This window comes from Pteronotus mesoamericanus, unplaced genomic scaffold, assembly GCF_021234165.1.
Source record: "Pteronotus mesoamericanus isolate MK-2021 breed Mesoamerican mustached bat unplaced genomic scaffold, CSHL_Meso_final contig_52, whole genome shotgun sequence".
In the NCBI taxonomy this organism is placed as follows: Eukaryota; Metazoa; Chordata; class Mammalia; order Chiroptera; family Mormoopidae; genus Pteronotus; species Pteronotus mesoamericanus.
The window spans coordinates 2,936,756-2,955,814 of record NW_026555189.1 but is presented as its reverse complement, the minus strand read 5'-3'; the positions used below and the strand labels follow the sequence as shown (position 1 = coordinate 2,955,814).

At 37.5% G+C, this 19,059-nt stretch overlaps 1 protein-coding gene across 1 annotated transcript; it reads right to left on the bottom strand.

The window, feature by feature from the left end:
• Positions 1-981: 981 nt before the first annotated feature.
• On the bottom strand, positions 982-16,534 carry CMC2 (C-X9-C motif containing 2). Its single transcript, XM_054579147.1, has 4 exons — positions 16,375-16,534; positions 9,729-9,841; positions 5,232-5,303; positions 982-1,383 (listed from the first exon to the last, which is right to left on the bottom strand). Exons 2-4 carry the CDS (start codon positions 9,807-9,809, stop codon positions 1,297-1,299), a joined length of 240 nt encoding a protein of 79 aa, XP_054435122.1. The 5' UTR covers positions 9,810-9,841; positions 16,375-16,534; the 3' UTR covers positions 982-1,296.
• Positions 16,535-19,059: the final 2,525 nt, after the last annotated feature.

Here is a 19,059-nt window from a genome sequence, read left to right as displayed (position 1 = left end):
ACAAAATTAAAAGACATTTCTGATCTTCCTTCACCAAGAGTTCTCATATTCCAGTCATGCTAAATGACTCGTGTCCCCCAGAATGTATTCCATTTCACTCCACTTGTCAAGTTACCTGCGCTAAGTAGCTTTCTTCCAGAAGGCTGGGCACGGATGACCTGTTTTCTATGACACCTACCTAATCATGGCACTTAAGACACTAATAGTCAACTTGTCAGTTTACAATAAGCTTCTGAAGACAAAATATCTCATTTCTGTACCTGCACTGCCTAACAGGGTGGAGGGGGCAGAGGGGAGGCTGAGGGGATACACCTGAATATGCAAGACTCTCAAGTCTTCAGAGTCCTCAGAATTAATTCTGCTTCCTCTAACCCTGCATCAAATGTCTGTTACCCTTTGTAACCACCTTGCTAAGTGAATGTCAAGATCCAGCATCTTGAATACCTCTTGTGACGGGGGAATCACTTTTTAAACACTGACACCAACAAGTCATCATGCTGAACATAAACAACAGAATTCACCAGGAGTTCACAGTTCATAGTCTACTGACACCTTACCTAACTGACTTTCAGAGTCCCACAGGTCTCAGAAACACCGGGCAAAAAGAATGCTGCTAAAAATGAGTATGGGAAGCAGAGAGAGCTCCGTACCCAGCAAGAGGCGGCATGCTGGCCTGAAGTTAATGCCCAGGAGTTAACTGGTACTCAGCAGGGGCACATCCAACCAAACAGGAACCAAGGTCCACTAGGACTTAAATTCTAACTAGAAGTAATTTTATCAATGTTAAACATTTAACTTTTTAAGAAAATAGCTCTTTAAAGACAATAAAGTTGAAACATTTTCATATCGTTAACAGAGCTGGGAATTTCCTCAAAATCTTTCGGTCCTAGCTTGTATCTTCAAAGTTTAAGCTCCAGGATTGCCATGCTGTCCAAAAGGAAAGTCTAATGGGAAACTGCTTTGCCTTAATTTCAGGACAGTCTAAGAGAGCAGAGAAAATATGCCTGAAGTCAATTATTTTATTGCGGGAGATATGTTACGCAAATGTTAAGTGGTTGTGGGCAAATGAAAGAAACATGTTAAAAGTCAGGTGTGTTGGTAAAGGAATCAGAGTACTAAAGGCTCTGCCCAACAAAAAGTCTGAATCCAGGGCTTCTGTGTTTCTCCATGGCTTGATTTCTCACGGGTCACTTGCTATTCAAAAGATTCTGGAGACCAAATGAAACAGCGTTCTTTCGGTTATCAACAAGAGTCTTTAGATCTTCTCTCAGCCAAGGCATCCAGTGAAAATATAATTTATGTTTCAGATTCGTCTGGAGAATTAAAAAGTCTCTTTCGCATTGCATTGCCATGCTCCCTGCTCTTGGTCCTCTTTTCCATGTACTGGAAAATAAAAGGAAGGGGGAGAAAAGAGATTATATCGCCATTTATATCAAGTAAGTTAAATATTTTAAAATATTTGCAAAATAAAAATAATGTTTTTGCTGACAACACTCTTATTTGTCTTTTTTATTTCATTAAATCTGAGATTGGAAAATGACCGTAGAGGCTACCCAGTATAATTTCATTCAATATAATATAGTATCTGCATCCTAACAGGTATTCAAATCTTTATTCAATTATTTTCCTTCCAAAATATGAATTCAGCAGATATTTAAGATGAGTGAGTTTTGTCCCTGTTCTCCAGGAGCTCACAATCTATCGAATTATCCAACCTCTGACTGAACACTTCTAGTTATGAGGAGCTCACTACCTATTTAATTATTGTTCCAGTAATTGTTCCAAAATTTTTTACGTTGAATCAGTAAGTGTTTCCCAGGAAATTCTCCTACTGCCCTCTATTTCTTCTTGCCTGCTATATTCTTTCAAATATCTGATTACAGATAACCCACCCATAATCTCTTTCTCAGGCTGAATATCAATGGTTTCTCTACTGTTCACAGATTAGGGCTTCTGCCTTCTCATATCTATAAAGCACATTTTATAAAGTGCTCTAATATCAATACTCCTTATAAAAAATAACACAACCAGAATTAAATACAGTGCTCCAGAAGTATTCTGGCCGATGTGGGCTACAATGGGCCTACTAGTTCTCATGACCTAGTCCCATTACGTTTCTATAAATACAAGTATTATCAGAAGTAACTGGCTCTTAGTAACCACATTATCCTGTTGATTTGTACAGAAACTTATTGGCAGCTGAACCTCCAACGGTTTTCTGTTTTTTTTAAATCATGAATCAGAGTCTCCCCAAATCCTACGTGTCTGTAATCAGTTGAATCTAAATGCAGTTTTCACCTTAGAGGTTTTCAACCTAGTATTCTGATCTGGTTAGCAGATTATAAATAACATGAAACACAGAGCCTGGCACTTGGAAAAAGTACTTGTTTAAAGCAAAGAAACTTGAATATAAGTGTTCTTATATGTACACATGTACAGGTTTATAATATGATTACCAATACAGACATATTTTAAAGGTAAATGAAGAGTCCCTCGGCAGAGGGGAAAAAAGTAAAAATCCAGGTTGAAAAAAGTAAAAGCAAATCCAATTTGAAAAAACTGAGTGTATGTCAACAGTTGGACATCAAAATCTTTTAGGAGACAGAGGTATGGAAAGAGGTCACAGAGAACAAAAAAATCAGTGACAGAGAGCTAACCAGGGCCTTGACCAGATCCCCTCCTCCACCTCCTGAGACCATGGTGTGGAGATTCCTGACTTTGAGTTACTCCATCCTCTGGTCCATTAACCTCAAATATAAGGAGTTGGGCCAGATAATCTTTGAGTTGTCTAAGTCTAAAGTTTTGATTGAAGGTTTCTAACACATCTACCAGAATGGTAGTTGGATTGTTAAGGAAAGGGTGTGTTTCATTGCTTTAAAAAACTTAGGGACAAAAAAAGCCATTGCTCACCCTGGCAGGGTAGCTCAGTTGGTTAGAGGGTCGCCCTGACACACCACGGTTGCAGGTTCACTCTCTCTCTGGTCAGGGCACATATAAGAAGCAACCAATAAATGCATAAATAAGTGGAACAATGAATCAGTGTTTCTCTCTCCCTCTTCCTCTCACTCTCTAAAAGTAAATAAATAAACAAATAAATAGCCACTACTCCAGAACATGGATACCTGCTCTGAGAAATATATTTGATATCTATAATCATATGTTGCCCCTACAAGTAGGGTGGGAGCAGAGTCTGAGCAGTAAATCTTCTGAAGATAATACTTTGTAGCAGACTAATAAGACAAATCATAGTGCAAATTAAAATATAGTCTACATTAAAATATATATTAAGATTATCTCCAAAGGGAGTCAAAATGGCCCTGGAATAAAAGACAATAAAAAAGGATGACTATAATATTATTCACAAAACTCCACTGAAAACACAGATAGAATGGAAGGTCAATTAACCAAAACCAAGAGGGACAAAAGAGAATGTTACAAAGTAATATTAGTGATTATTTCAATAAATGAACAAAAGCAACAACACAATAGCACAGAGAGGCTCAACAGAACTGGCCAGATCCTTTTTCTAGTTATAAGTATCAAGGAATGAAGTACTCAAATGATACACCAAGGAAATGGCAGGAAGAGAGCGCCAGAAGCAGTAGTGGTCAACTAGAAAGCATTAAAAGCAGAGAGGAAATAAATGAGGACAGGTTCAGAGGATTAAAGGGTGAAAGGATAGAAAAATAAATCAGGTCATTAAGCAACATAAAAACCACAGGGGAGACTCAGAAAATAAATCAAGGAGAAAATCTGAAATTTATATGAAAATCTCAGATAAAATAAGAGTATCTACAACATTCTACCAAATAGTCACTAACACCTCAGGTCTACCTGGGAAGAAAATTTCGTATGATCAATCATCAAGCCAATGGCAAAACCATTAAACTGTGAGGAGAAAAAAAAAATCTAAACTTACAGAAAAAGCTATGTTACACAACTGAAATTATGTGAAAAATAAACAGCTATACCCCCCAAAATAGTATAGTCTTTATTTTTCCATAATTTTATTTAAAAAGAAACAGAGCCTTAAGTTTAGTTTCCATCTAAACAAGCCTTTACGTATTCAAAAAAGACTCCTTTCAAAAATCAGATTAAAACATTTGTACATGTTTATGTTTGTTCACACAAAGAAAATTATCACCCTTAACTCAGAACTCTGGGAAGTTCTTCAAACAGTAAAGACACCTTTGGAAAGGCATTCCAGGAAGGAAAAAACAAAAGCCCAAAGTAAAAAATATGGAAATGAAAAAAGATAGATGCTGAGAAGCTTCAAATATTGTATCTAATGCTTTTCAACATAAGGCTAATAATGGTAGAAAAAAGTTCAAAGTACAGAAAATGAAAGAAAATTGGAAGGCAGATTTTTAGTATAGATTTTTAAAGGTTCTGGACATAAAACACCTGATGTACAAAATGAATGGAATTAGATTTATTTTCAAAGATTTAAATGCACTCTGCTTGGTTAGCAGTACCTGTAAGAAGACAATGAATTCAGTATTCTGGCTATTTGCCCAAGTCCAAGTCTTAGCCTAAAACTGGGTTCAGGAAATGAGTCTTTCCAAAGAAGTCCGACTAGATCCCTGTGGTTTATACAGACCATAATTATAAAGAAATTCACAATTTTAAAGCTATAAAGAGCCTAAGTCCACCCTCGGAAACTGAGGCCCAGAGTTTTAGTTACCTGCTACAGCCAATAGCTGATTGACATGTCTTTTTTGCTAAAGAGATTCAATTTACCAAACTTTTTTTTAATCGAACAAAGACAATTATAGATCAAATTCCTATGAAGATCTATAATTGGGAAAAGAATCTTCTTTTCCCATTGCATCTGGGTTTTTTTTTAGCTTTAATTTTATTTTTCAATTACAGTTACACTCAACATTATTTTGTATTAGTTTCAGGCACACAGTATAGTGGTGTAGACAATCATATGCTGTAAAAAGTCAACTTCCCAAACTTTAAAAGTCATCCAGAGGAATTACAGTGATTATAAGAAGGAAGTTGTTTTCATTTATGTGCATGCTAAATAGTAGAGATATTCTAAAATCGTCCCCAGAAGAGGCTTTCATTTCTCCCCGAGGTTTTTGTGGGGGCATATACATATAAAGTCAATTTTTCTGTTACACTAATCTAGGAAATAAATTTAACAATGGCAATCATACATAATATTTTTCAAAAATGTTCTGTTCTACTGTTGAACTATTTCTATCCTTTAACACTTTTCTTACCTCCTTCTTCAAGCATTTTCTCATCTCCCGATCAAGATCATTGCAATGACCAAAAAATTTCAGAATGCTGTGCTAAAAGAAGAAAAGGGTAAAATATTTCATCCCATAATATGCTAAGGTACATAGAATTTAAATGCTTATTTAATGTGTCACCTTGTTAATAAGCAAATGGTTAAACCACAAGTGTAAAATATCCAAATAAACATGCTTATCCTGGCTTTCCTAAAAAAGAGGGATAAATGCTCTATAGTAGAAATAAAAAATGAAATATTTCCTTGATAAATGGGAAGCCTATTAACCTGCCAAAACGTCTTAATGACAGAGTGTAAACGATTTTATTTCCTAATATTGCTTTAAGGGCACGTTAAAATCACAGCGCAATCCATCCACTATTACAAGGAGTAATGTCAAAGAGCAGTGTGGCCATATTAACACAAGAACTTCCTTCACTAGCAAATACTGCCCAACTGAAGAGCTACTTAATAAACGCCTGGTGCCAAAGCCATTCTCTCATTTGTCCTCATTCAAAATGTGATCAAAATAAATCAGAAACACATAACACTGTTATTCGATGGCCTATATGGACTATGTAAATAAGCCACTAATTCACAGTGAAGGGAAATCTATGTCTGAAGTTCAGCCTGCTTTATTTGAAAAGCAAAAATAAAAATCCCCTAGTGGTTTCAAGTCCCTTGACTATTATCATGGCAATAATAATGCTCCAAAGCAGATTAAGATGAAGTCAAGTACCTGAATTTTAGTAGGACCATATCTAGTGTGTTTGCATGTCACAATTTTTAAGGGTTGATTGGAAAGCAGGGTGACCTGAAATGATGCTATAAATGCTGAACTTGTAATAATAAGCAGATCTTTTCCTTTTTTTCTAAATAAGGCATTCATGGAAACCAGGCAATGCATAATTAGTAAGCTATGCCTCATGTTATTTTTTTTTCCTGATTCATTACCACTTTAAATGTATTTTTCTGGTACACATTGGATAAATGGTCAGTTTTTCTGACAAGCATTTAAAATAGACTAAGAGCTCCTACTTGTTATCTAATAACCTCCTCAAAATAAATATTTCCTGTGTATTTTTCCTAAATTAATTCCTTGAAAACAAATAAGCAGAGACAATGCAGTTTCATACACCTTCTGGTCAAACAGAAATAACAGAAAGGATTAAACTTTTAGGATGCAAGGCAATATTTTATACTTTAGCTTACATTTATTCCTATCACCCCATAAACATAGAGCTCATACTAAAAAATCCAAGAAAAAACCTATTTTTACTTTTACCTCAACACTAAGCCCAAATAAGAATTATACTCTTGTGACGTTATGTGTAAAACCTAAAATACCCAATGAAAGTGGTAAAGGACATGCCCATGTACTTCATTTCTCTTGTACGTAGCATAAACTTCTCATGCCTGATGGCTATTTCTAGAGAACCAAACTGGCTAAGCCATTGATTTAGTAAGTGAATCAATCAATGTCTAGAAGACAATGTTCCAGGCCCTAGGATACAGCAGTATGCAGGGAGGACTTGGGCCCTACTCTCACAACACACAGTCAGAGGGAGGAGACAAACAACGATGTGACTGCTATAAAGAAATGATTCATAAAGTACAGTCCAGGGACATCCAAGAGTTCTCAAGACCTTTCCAGGAGATGCATAAGGTAAAAACTATTTTCCTAATAATCAAATATCTTATTTGTTTTGTTCACTTTTATTCTCTAACAAGGGTACAGAGGAATTTTACGGAGGCTACATGACTGTAATGTCATCACAAATTGAATGTAGAGGCAGCTATGAGAATCAGCTGTATTCTATTAAGTCAGATATTACAGAGAATTGTAAAAATGCACAAGCAATGTCATTCCTTTTTTTTTTTTTTGGAAACTAAGAGCTTTTTAGGAAAAATCACTATGTTAGCCCTGGCTGGTGTTGCTTAGTGGACTGAGCACTGGCCTGCAAACCAAAGGGTCACCAGTTCGGTTCCCAGTCAGGGCACATGCCTGGGTTGCAGGCCAGGTCCCCAGTGGGGCCCCACATGAGAGGCAACCATACATTGATGTTTCTCCCCTTCTCTTTTTCCTTCCCTTCCCCTCTGTCTAAAAATAAATAAATAAAAATGTTTTAAAAAATAACTATGTTAACATGAGTTTATTATTTTTAAATAAACTATTTTTTAATTTCTGTTTCAATTTCTAAATTCAGTAAATATTGATGTGTACAGCCCACATAAACAAAGTTCTTTGTGGTCCTCAATAATTTTTATGAGTGTAAGGAGTCCTGAGACCAAAAAGTGTAAGAACCACCACCATAAAGTAGGAAATGTATTATGTATGGTGTTACTGGAGTACAGAATGACTATCCCAAAAGAAGCAAGATCAGGAAAGAAGAAAGAGGAAATGACAAATTAAGCTGAATAAAACCTGGGAATGATAAATGGTCTAGCAAATGGGTAGTGAATATAGTGAAAAAGGCTCTAAGTTAAGCAAAGTAAAAAGCAAGTACAAAGGCTTATAAGAGAGAAACATGCTCCAGTGCAACTGCAGAAAAGAGCACATAGGAATGAGGGAGAGACCAGAGGTACAGAACAGCGTTGAGGCCCAAGAGGTAAGTAGGCACCAGTTTTAAGGTCTTGCAACACCAAGTAAGAAATGAAGATTTATTATAGACAAAAGGAGCCACTAAAGGAGAAGAACGACTAAACTTACATTTCAAAAATCACTCTAGATACACTTTGGAAAATGAATTAAGACAGAAGAGGACAAAAGACAGTCATGGGACCTAATTTTGAAATTATGCAGTGTTAAAAGATATATAGATATATCTATATATCAGTGGAACAGATCAGAGAGCCCAGAAAGAGACCCACTAACATATGGTAAATTGTTTTTTGACAAAGGCACCAAGGTTATTTTAGTGGAGAAAGAAGTCTCCTCAAGAAATGATGCTGGAATAATTAGATATCCATAGGTAAAGGAAGAAACCTTGACTCATACCTTACACCATACACAAAAATTACAACTTGAAATGAATCACAGACCTAAATGTAAAAGCTGAAGCTATAAAATTTGCAAAAGAAAAAATAAGAAATCTCTGTGACCATAAAATAGACAAGATCCTTAAATCATAAAAAACACAAACAAAAGAAAACAATCAGTAAATTAGACTTCATCAAATTTGCAATTGCTATTCAAAATGCATCCTTAAGAAAATGAAAAATTATGTCAAAGACTGGGAGAAAATATCCACAATACACTTATCAGACAAAGGACCTGTATGTCCAATGACAAAAGTAATACTGACAACTCAGTAGTAAGTCAAACAATTCAATTTCTGAATATTGGCAAAAGACTTTATATGAATGGTCAATAAGCACATGAAAAAATACTCAAAATCACTGACCATCAGGGAAATACAATTTAAAACCAAATGAGATACTACCATATACTCATATACTTAAAAGTTTGCCTCAAATATATTATTCATCAACAACATTCTCTGAACCAGTGAAAACATCTCACTTTATAGGTTATGGGTTTTACTTACATTACCTTTAGTCTTAAAAGTTTGCTCATTTAAATCTACTGAAAAGGTACAGGGAATAAGAAGCCTAATTGGTAGGTACAAAATAGGCAGTGGAATGACAAGAATAGTATAGGAAATGGAGAAGTCAAAGAATTTATATGCATGATCCATGGACGTGAACTAAGGGGTGGGAATGGATGTACAGGGCAGAGGGTGATAAAGGGGAGAAAAAAAAATGGGACAACTGTAAGAGCATAATCAATAAAATACACTTAAAAAATAAAAAAATCACACTACTAAAAATTGACATATCTACTGTTTCTGAATCACATGAAAACAATGCAATGTGCAAAGTTAAACAACAACACAAATGCTTCTTATCACTGTCTGATGCATCAGGTATATGAATAAAGCTAAATATTCGACATCTGTAAAAACAGCAGCTCAATTTAATGCATTCCAAAAACGGGCTTCTTCCTATTTTGGTTTTAACCATGGAATTTTACTTCCATTCCACTAACAAGTAAACCTGTCAAATTAAGTTGATCATAATTTAAATTTATCAACACCTAATTATAAAAATGTTTCAATTTCCTTTAAACACAGAATGGGAGACATCAAGGAACAGAAAATCTTAGACTAATTCAATTATGATCAGAAGAGTCAGAGCTGAACATAATTATTCTAGTGCTCTGTAATTAGGAAAAGTATTTTATTTTAAGAACATGGATTCCAAACATTACAAATCATTTCAAAAGATCCCTAATAAACCTTCATTCTTGAATTTTACTATCATAAAAGGAAGTGGTTTCTGAAAAATCACAAGCATCAATTGCTAATCTTTACTAAGCTAAGACATTATCATTCCCTTCTGTTAGTGGAGATAACACTTAAATTACATCAGTGTGTGGTACATTAAGTTTCATTTTTACTTTACAGTAATTTTTCTGAACTCTTACATTTTTGTGACAATCCTTAAGTAAGTTAATCAAGATGTTGCACTCTTCAGTGTGCAAATGTGGAGATAAGTCAGGATGCATCTTTAGGAGGTGTTGGAGCACAGCGGAGCACCCTGTGGATACAAGAGGGTCTTGAGTATGTGTGATTATATTTGTTAGTGCAACCTAAACTATTTTCATATTTTCTCATAAAGTGACCTTTATCAGAAAAGAATGTTGGTCTTAGGCAAATTATTAAACTTGAGCCTCAGGTTCCTTATCCAAGGATTTAAACGATTCAATAATTTCTCAGGAGTATTTCGAGAACATGAAGGTTCAGAAAAAAGCAGGACTCCTCCACAGGCCTGATCCTGGAAATAAGCACGCAAGCAGACGCAGTTTCCCTATACTAATAAGCCTCACATTCATGAAACTGATTACAACTCATTTTGTTCAGATGAAATTCTACCAATTAAGAGAACTGGCTTATTAATCCTTTAAAAATGTGTATTCCTCTGAGAGGATTAAAGGGAAAATTAGTCATCTCACATTAGCATGCATTAATATAGACTGCTTTCTTCCTAATATCTGACCAGGAAAATCTAACTAAACCATGAAAAGAAACAAGAAGCAGATGGAAAATTTTCAAATTTAGCAGATACATCCATAAAATGTGATTATTACAATAATAAGAGGCTGAAATCCCTGAGATTAGTTTAATTAGTTCACTCACACAGAAAATTAGCAGGAAAGGTAAAAAAAAAACATTATTTTGAGGTGTGTGCTATAGTTATGTTGCACTATGCACCTATTGTCTTTTTTAAACCTATTCTTTTTAACTCAGAAAAAAGTACAAAAAAAAAGAACTAACTAATTGCTGTAATCTTTTAGAAGTTCTAAGAAAGAAAACACAGGAGAAAATTACGACCTTAGTTTGGGCAAAGAATTCTTAGATACATAAAAAGCACAATCCATAAAAGAAAAAAAATTGGTAAATTAAAGATAAAAACTTTCCTGATTCAACAAAACACCACAGAGAAAATGAAAAGACAAGCCACACTTTGGTGACCTATCAGTGTAGCTTCCTCAATTGTAATAAACGTATCATTCTTGTGGGGGATGTTGATAGCAAGGGAAGCTGTGAGTATGTGGGGACAAAGGATACATGAGCTCTCTCTACTTTTTGCTCCATTTGGTTGCAAACTTAAAAATGCCCTAAAAAACAAACAAAAAAAGGCCTACTACAAGCCTCAGACTACAAGAAAAATATCTGCAACTATTATATGATAAAGGACTTGTACCTACAATAATAAGAAATGCTTACAAACAATCCAATATTTAAAATGGACCCCCCAAAAATGGACAAAAGATTTAAATAGATATTTCACTGAAGATGATACAGGACTGGTTAATTAAGCACCTGAGAAGATGCTGAACACCATGAGTCCTCAGGGAAACGCAAATTGTAGCCACAATGAGATACCACTCCACATCCACCAGAATGTCTACAATCAAAAACCCAGACAATACCAAGCACTGACTGGTTAGACTGTGGAGAAAATGGACCTCATGCATTGCTATGGGGAATATAAAACAGCAGACACTTGGAAAGACAACTGACAGTCTCTTAAGAAGTTAAACACAAACTTACCTATGACCTAGAAATTACACTTTTAGGAATCTTCTGAAGAGAAATGAAAAATATGAGGTGGGAAAAAAGTAAAACTATGGCTGTGAGCACATGAAACACAGTTTATTCTTGTATGATTTATTAAGTATTGTATTATTTCCCATATAAACAACTGTAAACCTACTTTTGCTTCACCCTGTATATCCACAGAAAGATATATATGTCAGTGTTCATAGCATTATTCATAACAGCCAAGACTGGAAACAATCCAAATGTCCAATAACCAAGTAATTGGATTAAAAATGTAGTATTATTTACACAATGGAGTACTATTTTTCAATTAAAATAAATTAAATGATACACGGTTCAACATAGATGAACCTCAAAAACACTAAGCTAAATGAAAGAACCAGATTTAAAACACTATATTGTATGATCCCACTTATATGCACTGTTTAGGAAAGGCAAAACTGTAGACAAAAAGCTGATCACCGGATGCACAGGCCTGAAGGCAAGAGTGGGGAACTAATTTGCAAATGGACAACAAGAAATCTTTTGGGGTGATGAAAATGTTCTAAGATAGCACTGGAGTAATGGTTGCACAGTGGTATAAGTTAACCAAAATCACTAAATTCACTTATATTGGGTGAATTTTATAATACATAAATTATACCTTAACAAAGCTGTTAAAAACAAGTTGAGAGAAATTCAAACTGCCCATCTACCTTCCACTCCTAACAAATAAAATCCTTAAAAATACCTAAACTGGTAATTCCAAAGTATCATAATGTATCTACTATTTCAGATTTCAACTTACAAATATACCAGATCACTATTTCACTGAGTAACCAACACACACAAACACACACACACACACACACACACACACAAAATACCGCAGCCAAATATTGAAAATCAGGCCATTTTGCCCAGCTGAGTATTTAAAATGGAAATTGAAAATACAGCCTACTTCAAGTTCTTTTTTTGCCTGCCACTGACGCCAAAGTCTTTAATAATACAAATTTTTGCCTCAGAAAAATAAGGTCTCATACAGTACAGCGATTTAAGTTGTCTAATACTGTACCAATATTATGCCCCTACATTTATATATAGTATCAGTTATCTCGTTTTTGCCTCAGTCTTTTGAAGGAAGATGTACTCTGGTTTAGTCACCTGGCAAAGGACTTTAACATTTTATTTTGTGAATATATTTGACAAAATATTTTTTGCCTATTTCTATCAATCGGCCTCAAATTTGTGCTTTTACAGTTCAGAAACAAGCTTATGATGTACTGAAATGACTTATTTTAATTGACAAAGTAAACACCTGGGAAAATATTGGGCTGCAGAGATAAAAAATATATATACATGTTGTATATAAGCATAAATGCGTATTGTAATACATACAACTATAAAACAATGGCATTGTTCTTAGAACACAAATAAATAAGTGCTGATACCTTCTACTAGTCATCTTTAAGTCTATTCTAGTAACACTATTGCAACTCAAATTATTATAAACTAAAGAAAAGCTAAATATATATGCCGATTCTTTATTTTTTTAAATTTCTTCAAAGCCATAAGAATATATCTACATTAATGTGCAATATATTGTCAAACACTACATGCTAGGCACAAGTCTAATAACTCTCCCAATAACTATAGGAAGTTGGTAGCTTTTAAAATTCAGTTGAATCATAAAAAATTGCCTTTTTGTACATCAAAATATGCATTACAGACATTTTCATGGCAAAACTAAGACCAATCACACAGTCAGTGGCAGAGTCACTACACAAGGTAATCTCTCACCATGACAGATTTTTTTCCCATGTTCAAAACAGGAAGACATACCTTCCCGGTAGTTTGTGAATGAAATAAAGGGAAATAAGAAAAACTATTATTTCACAAAGAGCCTCTAGTTGGCTACAAGTTCAACAGGCACTAATTCTAGACCTAGCTCCTAAAGAAGTCAATGTAATATTGATATGGTCCTGTATTATTAGAAATAGAGTGTCTGTCTACATCAAGAAAAAGAACGGTACTATGATTGTTCTGATCAGCCATGTCCAGAATATTCACAATTTGATATTCCTAGGAAGAGTGCTCAGGATGGTGATGGCTCTGACACTAGATTTAAAGAAACCATTAATAAAATTGGTAACATTCGCCAACTTAGGGGAGCCCCCAAGAGAGGAGACAGATAAAAGGAACAATCTGGTTAAACTGGACAAACCACGGATTTGTAGGGAGAAGTTGGTTTGAAGGCAAAAATTGTGGACTCAGCTTTTCTCAAGTTGTATCACTTTGTTTACTTGATCTTAGACCTAAGTCTCTTCTTCCTTAAAATGGAATAATTCTTAACCTCTATCTCCATGTTGTCATGAGGTTTAAAATAACATATGCGAGCATCTCTGAAACAGTGAACAATGCATGTGAAATTAAAGTATTACTCGTATATCTGAAATGCTCTGTCACATAATACAAACAGTTCATTTGAATTTACTCTGATGTGTCTCCGAGAACAGGACTGGAAATCAAAGGGTGCAAGTTACAGAGGCAGATGTCATCTTCATGAAACTGTCCAACAACAAAACAGGCTGCTATGTGAAGTTCTGTGGCTTGGACAGATAATCGAGAGCTTAGGGATGCACCCAAAAGAGATTGGCTACATCAATTAAGGATGTCACAGGGCATACTGTAGCACTGAGTTCTCAAGATTCTTCTTAAATCTAAGCTCACGATTAAATGACTTCAAGCCATTTCTAAAAACAAAATTCACATTCATATGATAAACACCTGCTACCACTAGGAATACAGAACACAAGTTCAAAAAGTTAGTGCCAAGGTAATTGTGAACAGAAGCTGCCCCGCTGAAAGGTGAAGGGAATATTCATTTGTGATAAGCCTTCATGCATGGGCGTTTGCAGTGAGAAAGAGAGGGACAAAGTCCATTATTATTCAGTTAAAAAAACAAAAGTTCAGTCCTGCTGGCATTCAGAAAACATCAGAAGGGTTAAGTTGTCATAATTACAACATTTCCCTCCCCATGCCAACTCCACCCACTTCTGCAAGTATGCATACACTGGTACCAAAATAGTCAGCTGAAACTCTTAAAAAAATGTTCAATTGTGACAATTCGGTGTTTTCATTACTGGCCACGAAGCCCCTAAAAAGCTATTTTAACTTTTACTTGGCAGTAAAGTAGGAGCTTAGAAGCAATAGGGTACTCTCAATAACAATATAAAAATTAGTCACATTTTATTCCCTCCTTTACCTTATCCCACCAAGGCTCTGAGGTAAAATATTCCTAATGAGTATTCTATGATAGAAGATTTTAACCACCAGGTGGCACCATCTCAGAAAGTAAATAAACCAAAAGTAAGCAACATGTTAACTTTAGTAAGGGGAATAAGCCTTCCAATAACACTTTAGCAGATCTATAATTACATGGGGGAAAACCCATTTTAATGCCACTTTTGTTTTCTTTAGAAAGATTTTGCTATTATGTGGCTGTGCCAGAAATAAATTTATGCTACAGCTGCAATTTCTAATCTCATTTTTAAACACGCAGAAGGACAGAAAAGTCTCTGAAAAATCTGTTCTCCAGAAAAACCTGTAAACTAATATTTAAAGCTTTCTAGAGTACACTTTTTAAAGTCTGCATTTCAGAATGCACTGGAATTATTAAATTAGTACTTCTCCAACTGTCTCAAACTATGCACCATATTCAACAGAGGCAGCAAACATAGCAGATAACAGGGGACTACTGAATTCTACCCACTTCTACTTAGTTATCACAGCTGCAAAGTGACCAAATCTAAACAGGTGCTATTAAGTGACTGGTTGCCCAATGTGCAGACCATGCCCACCACTACTGAGAGCAACCCCTGTGCTTTATGGGAAGGACTGCGTAGGACTCTAACTTCCATCACATAGTTTCTTAAGGAATAGGCCAAGTTGTAGCTTTCCCTAAACACTTTAACTAGCATTTACTAGGTGCTGAGCACTGCCAAATCACATGAATTTCAGGGGGAAAAATCAGTCCATACACCTCAAAGAACGCACAAGCTAATGACGGAGTATTCTTGTAACTGCATATAGTAAATGTTCACTGAATGGTGAGTTTAGGACTATCATAGATTTGAAAATTGGTTCAGACCTCAACATAGGTTTTTTGTTTTTAAGGGTGGAAGTGAGGCTCATTTTAAATCAACTGAACAAGTGAGAGAGCCTGTATGCATAGGAAAGGAGTTACAAAGGGCGTCACAACAAAAACCTTTGCCAGCGCAAACTTCTCTTATGCATTTAAAATTTTCAATGACGATTTCCAAAACTCGGATTTACTTAAATCCCCTATTGGGAAACCATAGGCACGGTAATCTTCAAACCGAATAAAAGAGATATAAACGTCTACATTGGTTGAAAAGTGTACTCATAGGCATATTAAGGGATTCCCATCGCCGGATGGACTGATGGCAACTCTCATGGGAGCTGAGATGCGCCCTAAGCTCCCATCTTCGGCCTGCAAATTCTAAACTACATAATCAATAACAATAATCATACAATGTACTGAGCGCTCACCATGTCAAACACTGTGCTAAGGTCTTCCCTTCTCACAACTGAAGCAATGGATTTATACCATTTTACAGGCGAGGCAGCCGAGGCTCAGGGAGCGGAGAAGCCCGCCCAGTCACAAGACTCGAGAGCCGCGGGAGAGCCTGCAGAAGAGTGAAAGATCTAGGACAAAGCTTGTCCTCAAATACTAGCAAGCAGGTCCTCAGCAGAAACCTGGGGGCGGACAACTCAGGGCGCACCTGTAGCCTCCCAGACAAAACCGCCAACGCGGAGGCAACTGCCACCCTAAGAACCGGGCCTTCCAGATCCCAACCTCCAAGGACAACAGAAAGTCCCGGCCGAAACGACGCTGCGCCGGGGGGCGCACGAGAGCAGGGGCCGAGAGACAGACAGGTGGGTCTACCGCGGCCTCCCCGGACGTCGCGGTCAGAAAAGAGAGCGCTCCTCTGAACCCTCACTCACCCGACTCGCGGCCACACCAGGAGGGCTGAAGTGGTATTCACCAGCGAAGACTCCTCACCCAAAGGCCGGCTTGCCTGCGCGCGGGCGAGGGGAACTCCAGGTGGTGAATACTCCTGTGCCCTCCACAGTTGACCCGCTCGACGCGCCCCAGCCTCCCGTGGCCTCTGAGGCGCATGCGCCACCCAGTCTGGACGGGCCCATTTTACAGTGGGTGGTGGCAGGGTCCCGAGTCCACAGCGACACGGCAAAGCCTAAAGAGCAAGATGAACCAACAAGTCAGCTGTCACTGGTGAGAATAACTGCATTTAAACAATATTATCTGTTAATAAAGTGACATGGGGACTCACTGAGTTTCTCTTCTGCAGCTCTTCCCACGAGACCCCCTACGCTGAGGGTACAGTCCAAAGTTTGCCCTCCCCTAGTGGGCAGGACTCGAGAGCGGCGGGAACTGCAATTGGCGGCTTTGAAGGCGCAGCGGGCGGGAACAGCTGTGTGGAGTGAGACGGCTGGCGATGTGAACGGTAAGAACCTAGTGACAGCGCATCGTGCGCTGGAGGGTGGCGGAAGCCTTGAGGAACCCACATCCCAAGCCTCTGGGGCGACCTTTTCGCGGCTGCCGCACGTCCCAAGGTGCGGGATTGGAGCTCGGTCTCGGCTGGAGGAGGAGGGGCATGGACTATGGTAGAGACTTAGGATAGAGAGGGCAACGAAGCTTCGTTGTGACCTCACGTCCGCCCATGTTGGGGCGGGGACTTGCGTTAGCGTGCGCGGTGCCGAGCCTCCCAGAATTGTCACGTGACCGGCTCCTCAACTATCCCAGCTTTGGATTGCTGTTTTGTCCAGAGTTGGGTGTTTTGATTTTTCCGTTTAGCTTGGCTTCCGTCCGTTTTCGTCCACGCAGTCTCTCGCGTTCAATTCTTATGCTCCTTATTGCAGTTCTTAAGCGGTGTAGCTCTACAAGAAAGTTACCTGAAAGAGCTTTTTTTGGTCATGTGTTCATTCAATAAATATATCTCGACCACCTTCTATATTCCAGGCACTGAGTTGCTATGTACTAGAAAATAAGAAATTAGATAATCACAGGGAATCAGAGTTTACTCAAGAGTTTTCCAGCTTTGTTGGTGACATTGAGTGCGCTCTTTTCTACCAAAATTGTTTAGAATGGCATTCTGCAAACTATCCAAAATACAGAATCTTCTCAGACACTCTAAAAGGCAGAATCCCAAGCCCTGCTCGGTGACACCGCCCCCCCGCCCCAGCCCCAGTTTAAATCGGTAAGGCCCAGAAATCTGCATTTTAACAAGACCACCCCCACCTCTATTGTTTTTGATGTTTGTTGGAACCTTATCCGACCTAGGTTATCCCCTCAGGCACACTGCTTAAGGAAAGTAATGCTTCATTCCACAGTATTTGTCATTTAGGGATAGAGCCAGGGATAAGACATAGTTCCTACCCTAGTGGAGCTCGGTAAAATATTGTTAAGCAATAAAGTAATCAATAAGCAAGGTAAGTTCAGTTAGTTTTGTCAAAGACAAGCAATGAAGGTGGGGAAATAACTTTAGATTGGGTGGTCAGAGTAAGTCTTCCTGAGAAGCCATCTGAACTGGGACCTGAATTAGAGCAAGACTTGCTTATGTGCGTATTTGCAGAAAGAATATTCTAGACAGGGAGAATTGCAGATATGATGGGCCTTGCTGGGGGGATCGTTTTGTGTTAGAGGAACTAAAAGGCTAATGTAGCTGGAGCTCAGAAAGCCAAGGAGATAGAGGTAGATGATGGGGACAGAGGCAAAATTCCAAACAGTGCAGGGCCTTGTGAGGATTTCAGTCTTGACCTTAAGGTCGTTTTCATGAGACTAATTCTGTTCTCATGTTCTTCACTCAGTTATTTTTGTAAACGATTCAGTGGTTCCTCTTTTTTTGCTGTAACTATTGTTTTCAGTATCTTTTTAAAATACAGTCAAGATCCATATATTTTTGGAAGTAGTCAGTGGTAATAATTTATATGCAGTGTTCAACACACACTTAAATGGTAGAAATAAACACAGTCAGGATTCCTGTGAGGGATATGCCTCTGTCTTTAGAAATCCTGTAGTTGTGGTGACAGCAAATTAGATCGATATATTGCCTCTTACCTTAAACACGGACACCAAGGTCTGTATGCTCTTTCCTAGAAGATAGGCTGTTGAGGGTATTTAAAGTCTGAGGATACCCTACTTAATCTTTGTTTAGAAATCATACTTGCCTGCCTTGCTCTGTCTTATATTTTGAGGGAGAGATGCCCATTAGCATCTTCAAATGAGGTAGTAAGAGTTGAGATCACCTGTCACCCTCGGCCTACAGCTTCTTCCCTGAAGGAAGTCATAAAAGGGCTCAGAATCCCCCTTCCCTGTGCCACAGCTTTAAGAGAGCCACTAAGTTATGCTCCAGAAGATCATTACCCCGTCTGTTGCTGAGGGAGTGACACCAGATTTGTGGCAAGACTTTTTGGACAGTTAAAGAATCACCTTCAGGCATGGGGCTGGAAAAGTGATGTAATAGCTCTATGTTAATTAGCAATGCATTGGAGAAGAGACTGTAATCCTCTCTACCTCAAGCTTTCATTGTGTCTTGTGATAAATGCAGCTATTTATTTAGTGTCTCCACTTAGAGTCTAAAAATTAACCTTAAAATTTACGTGTGCAAG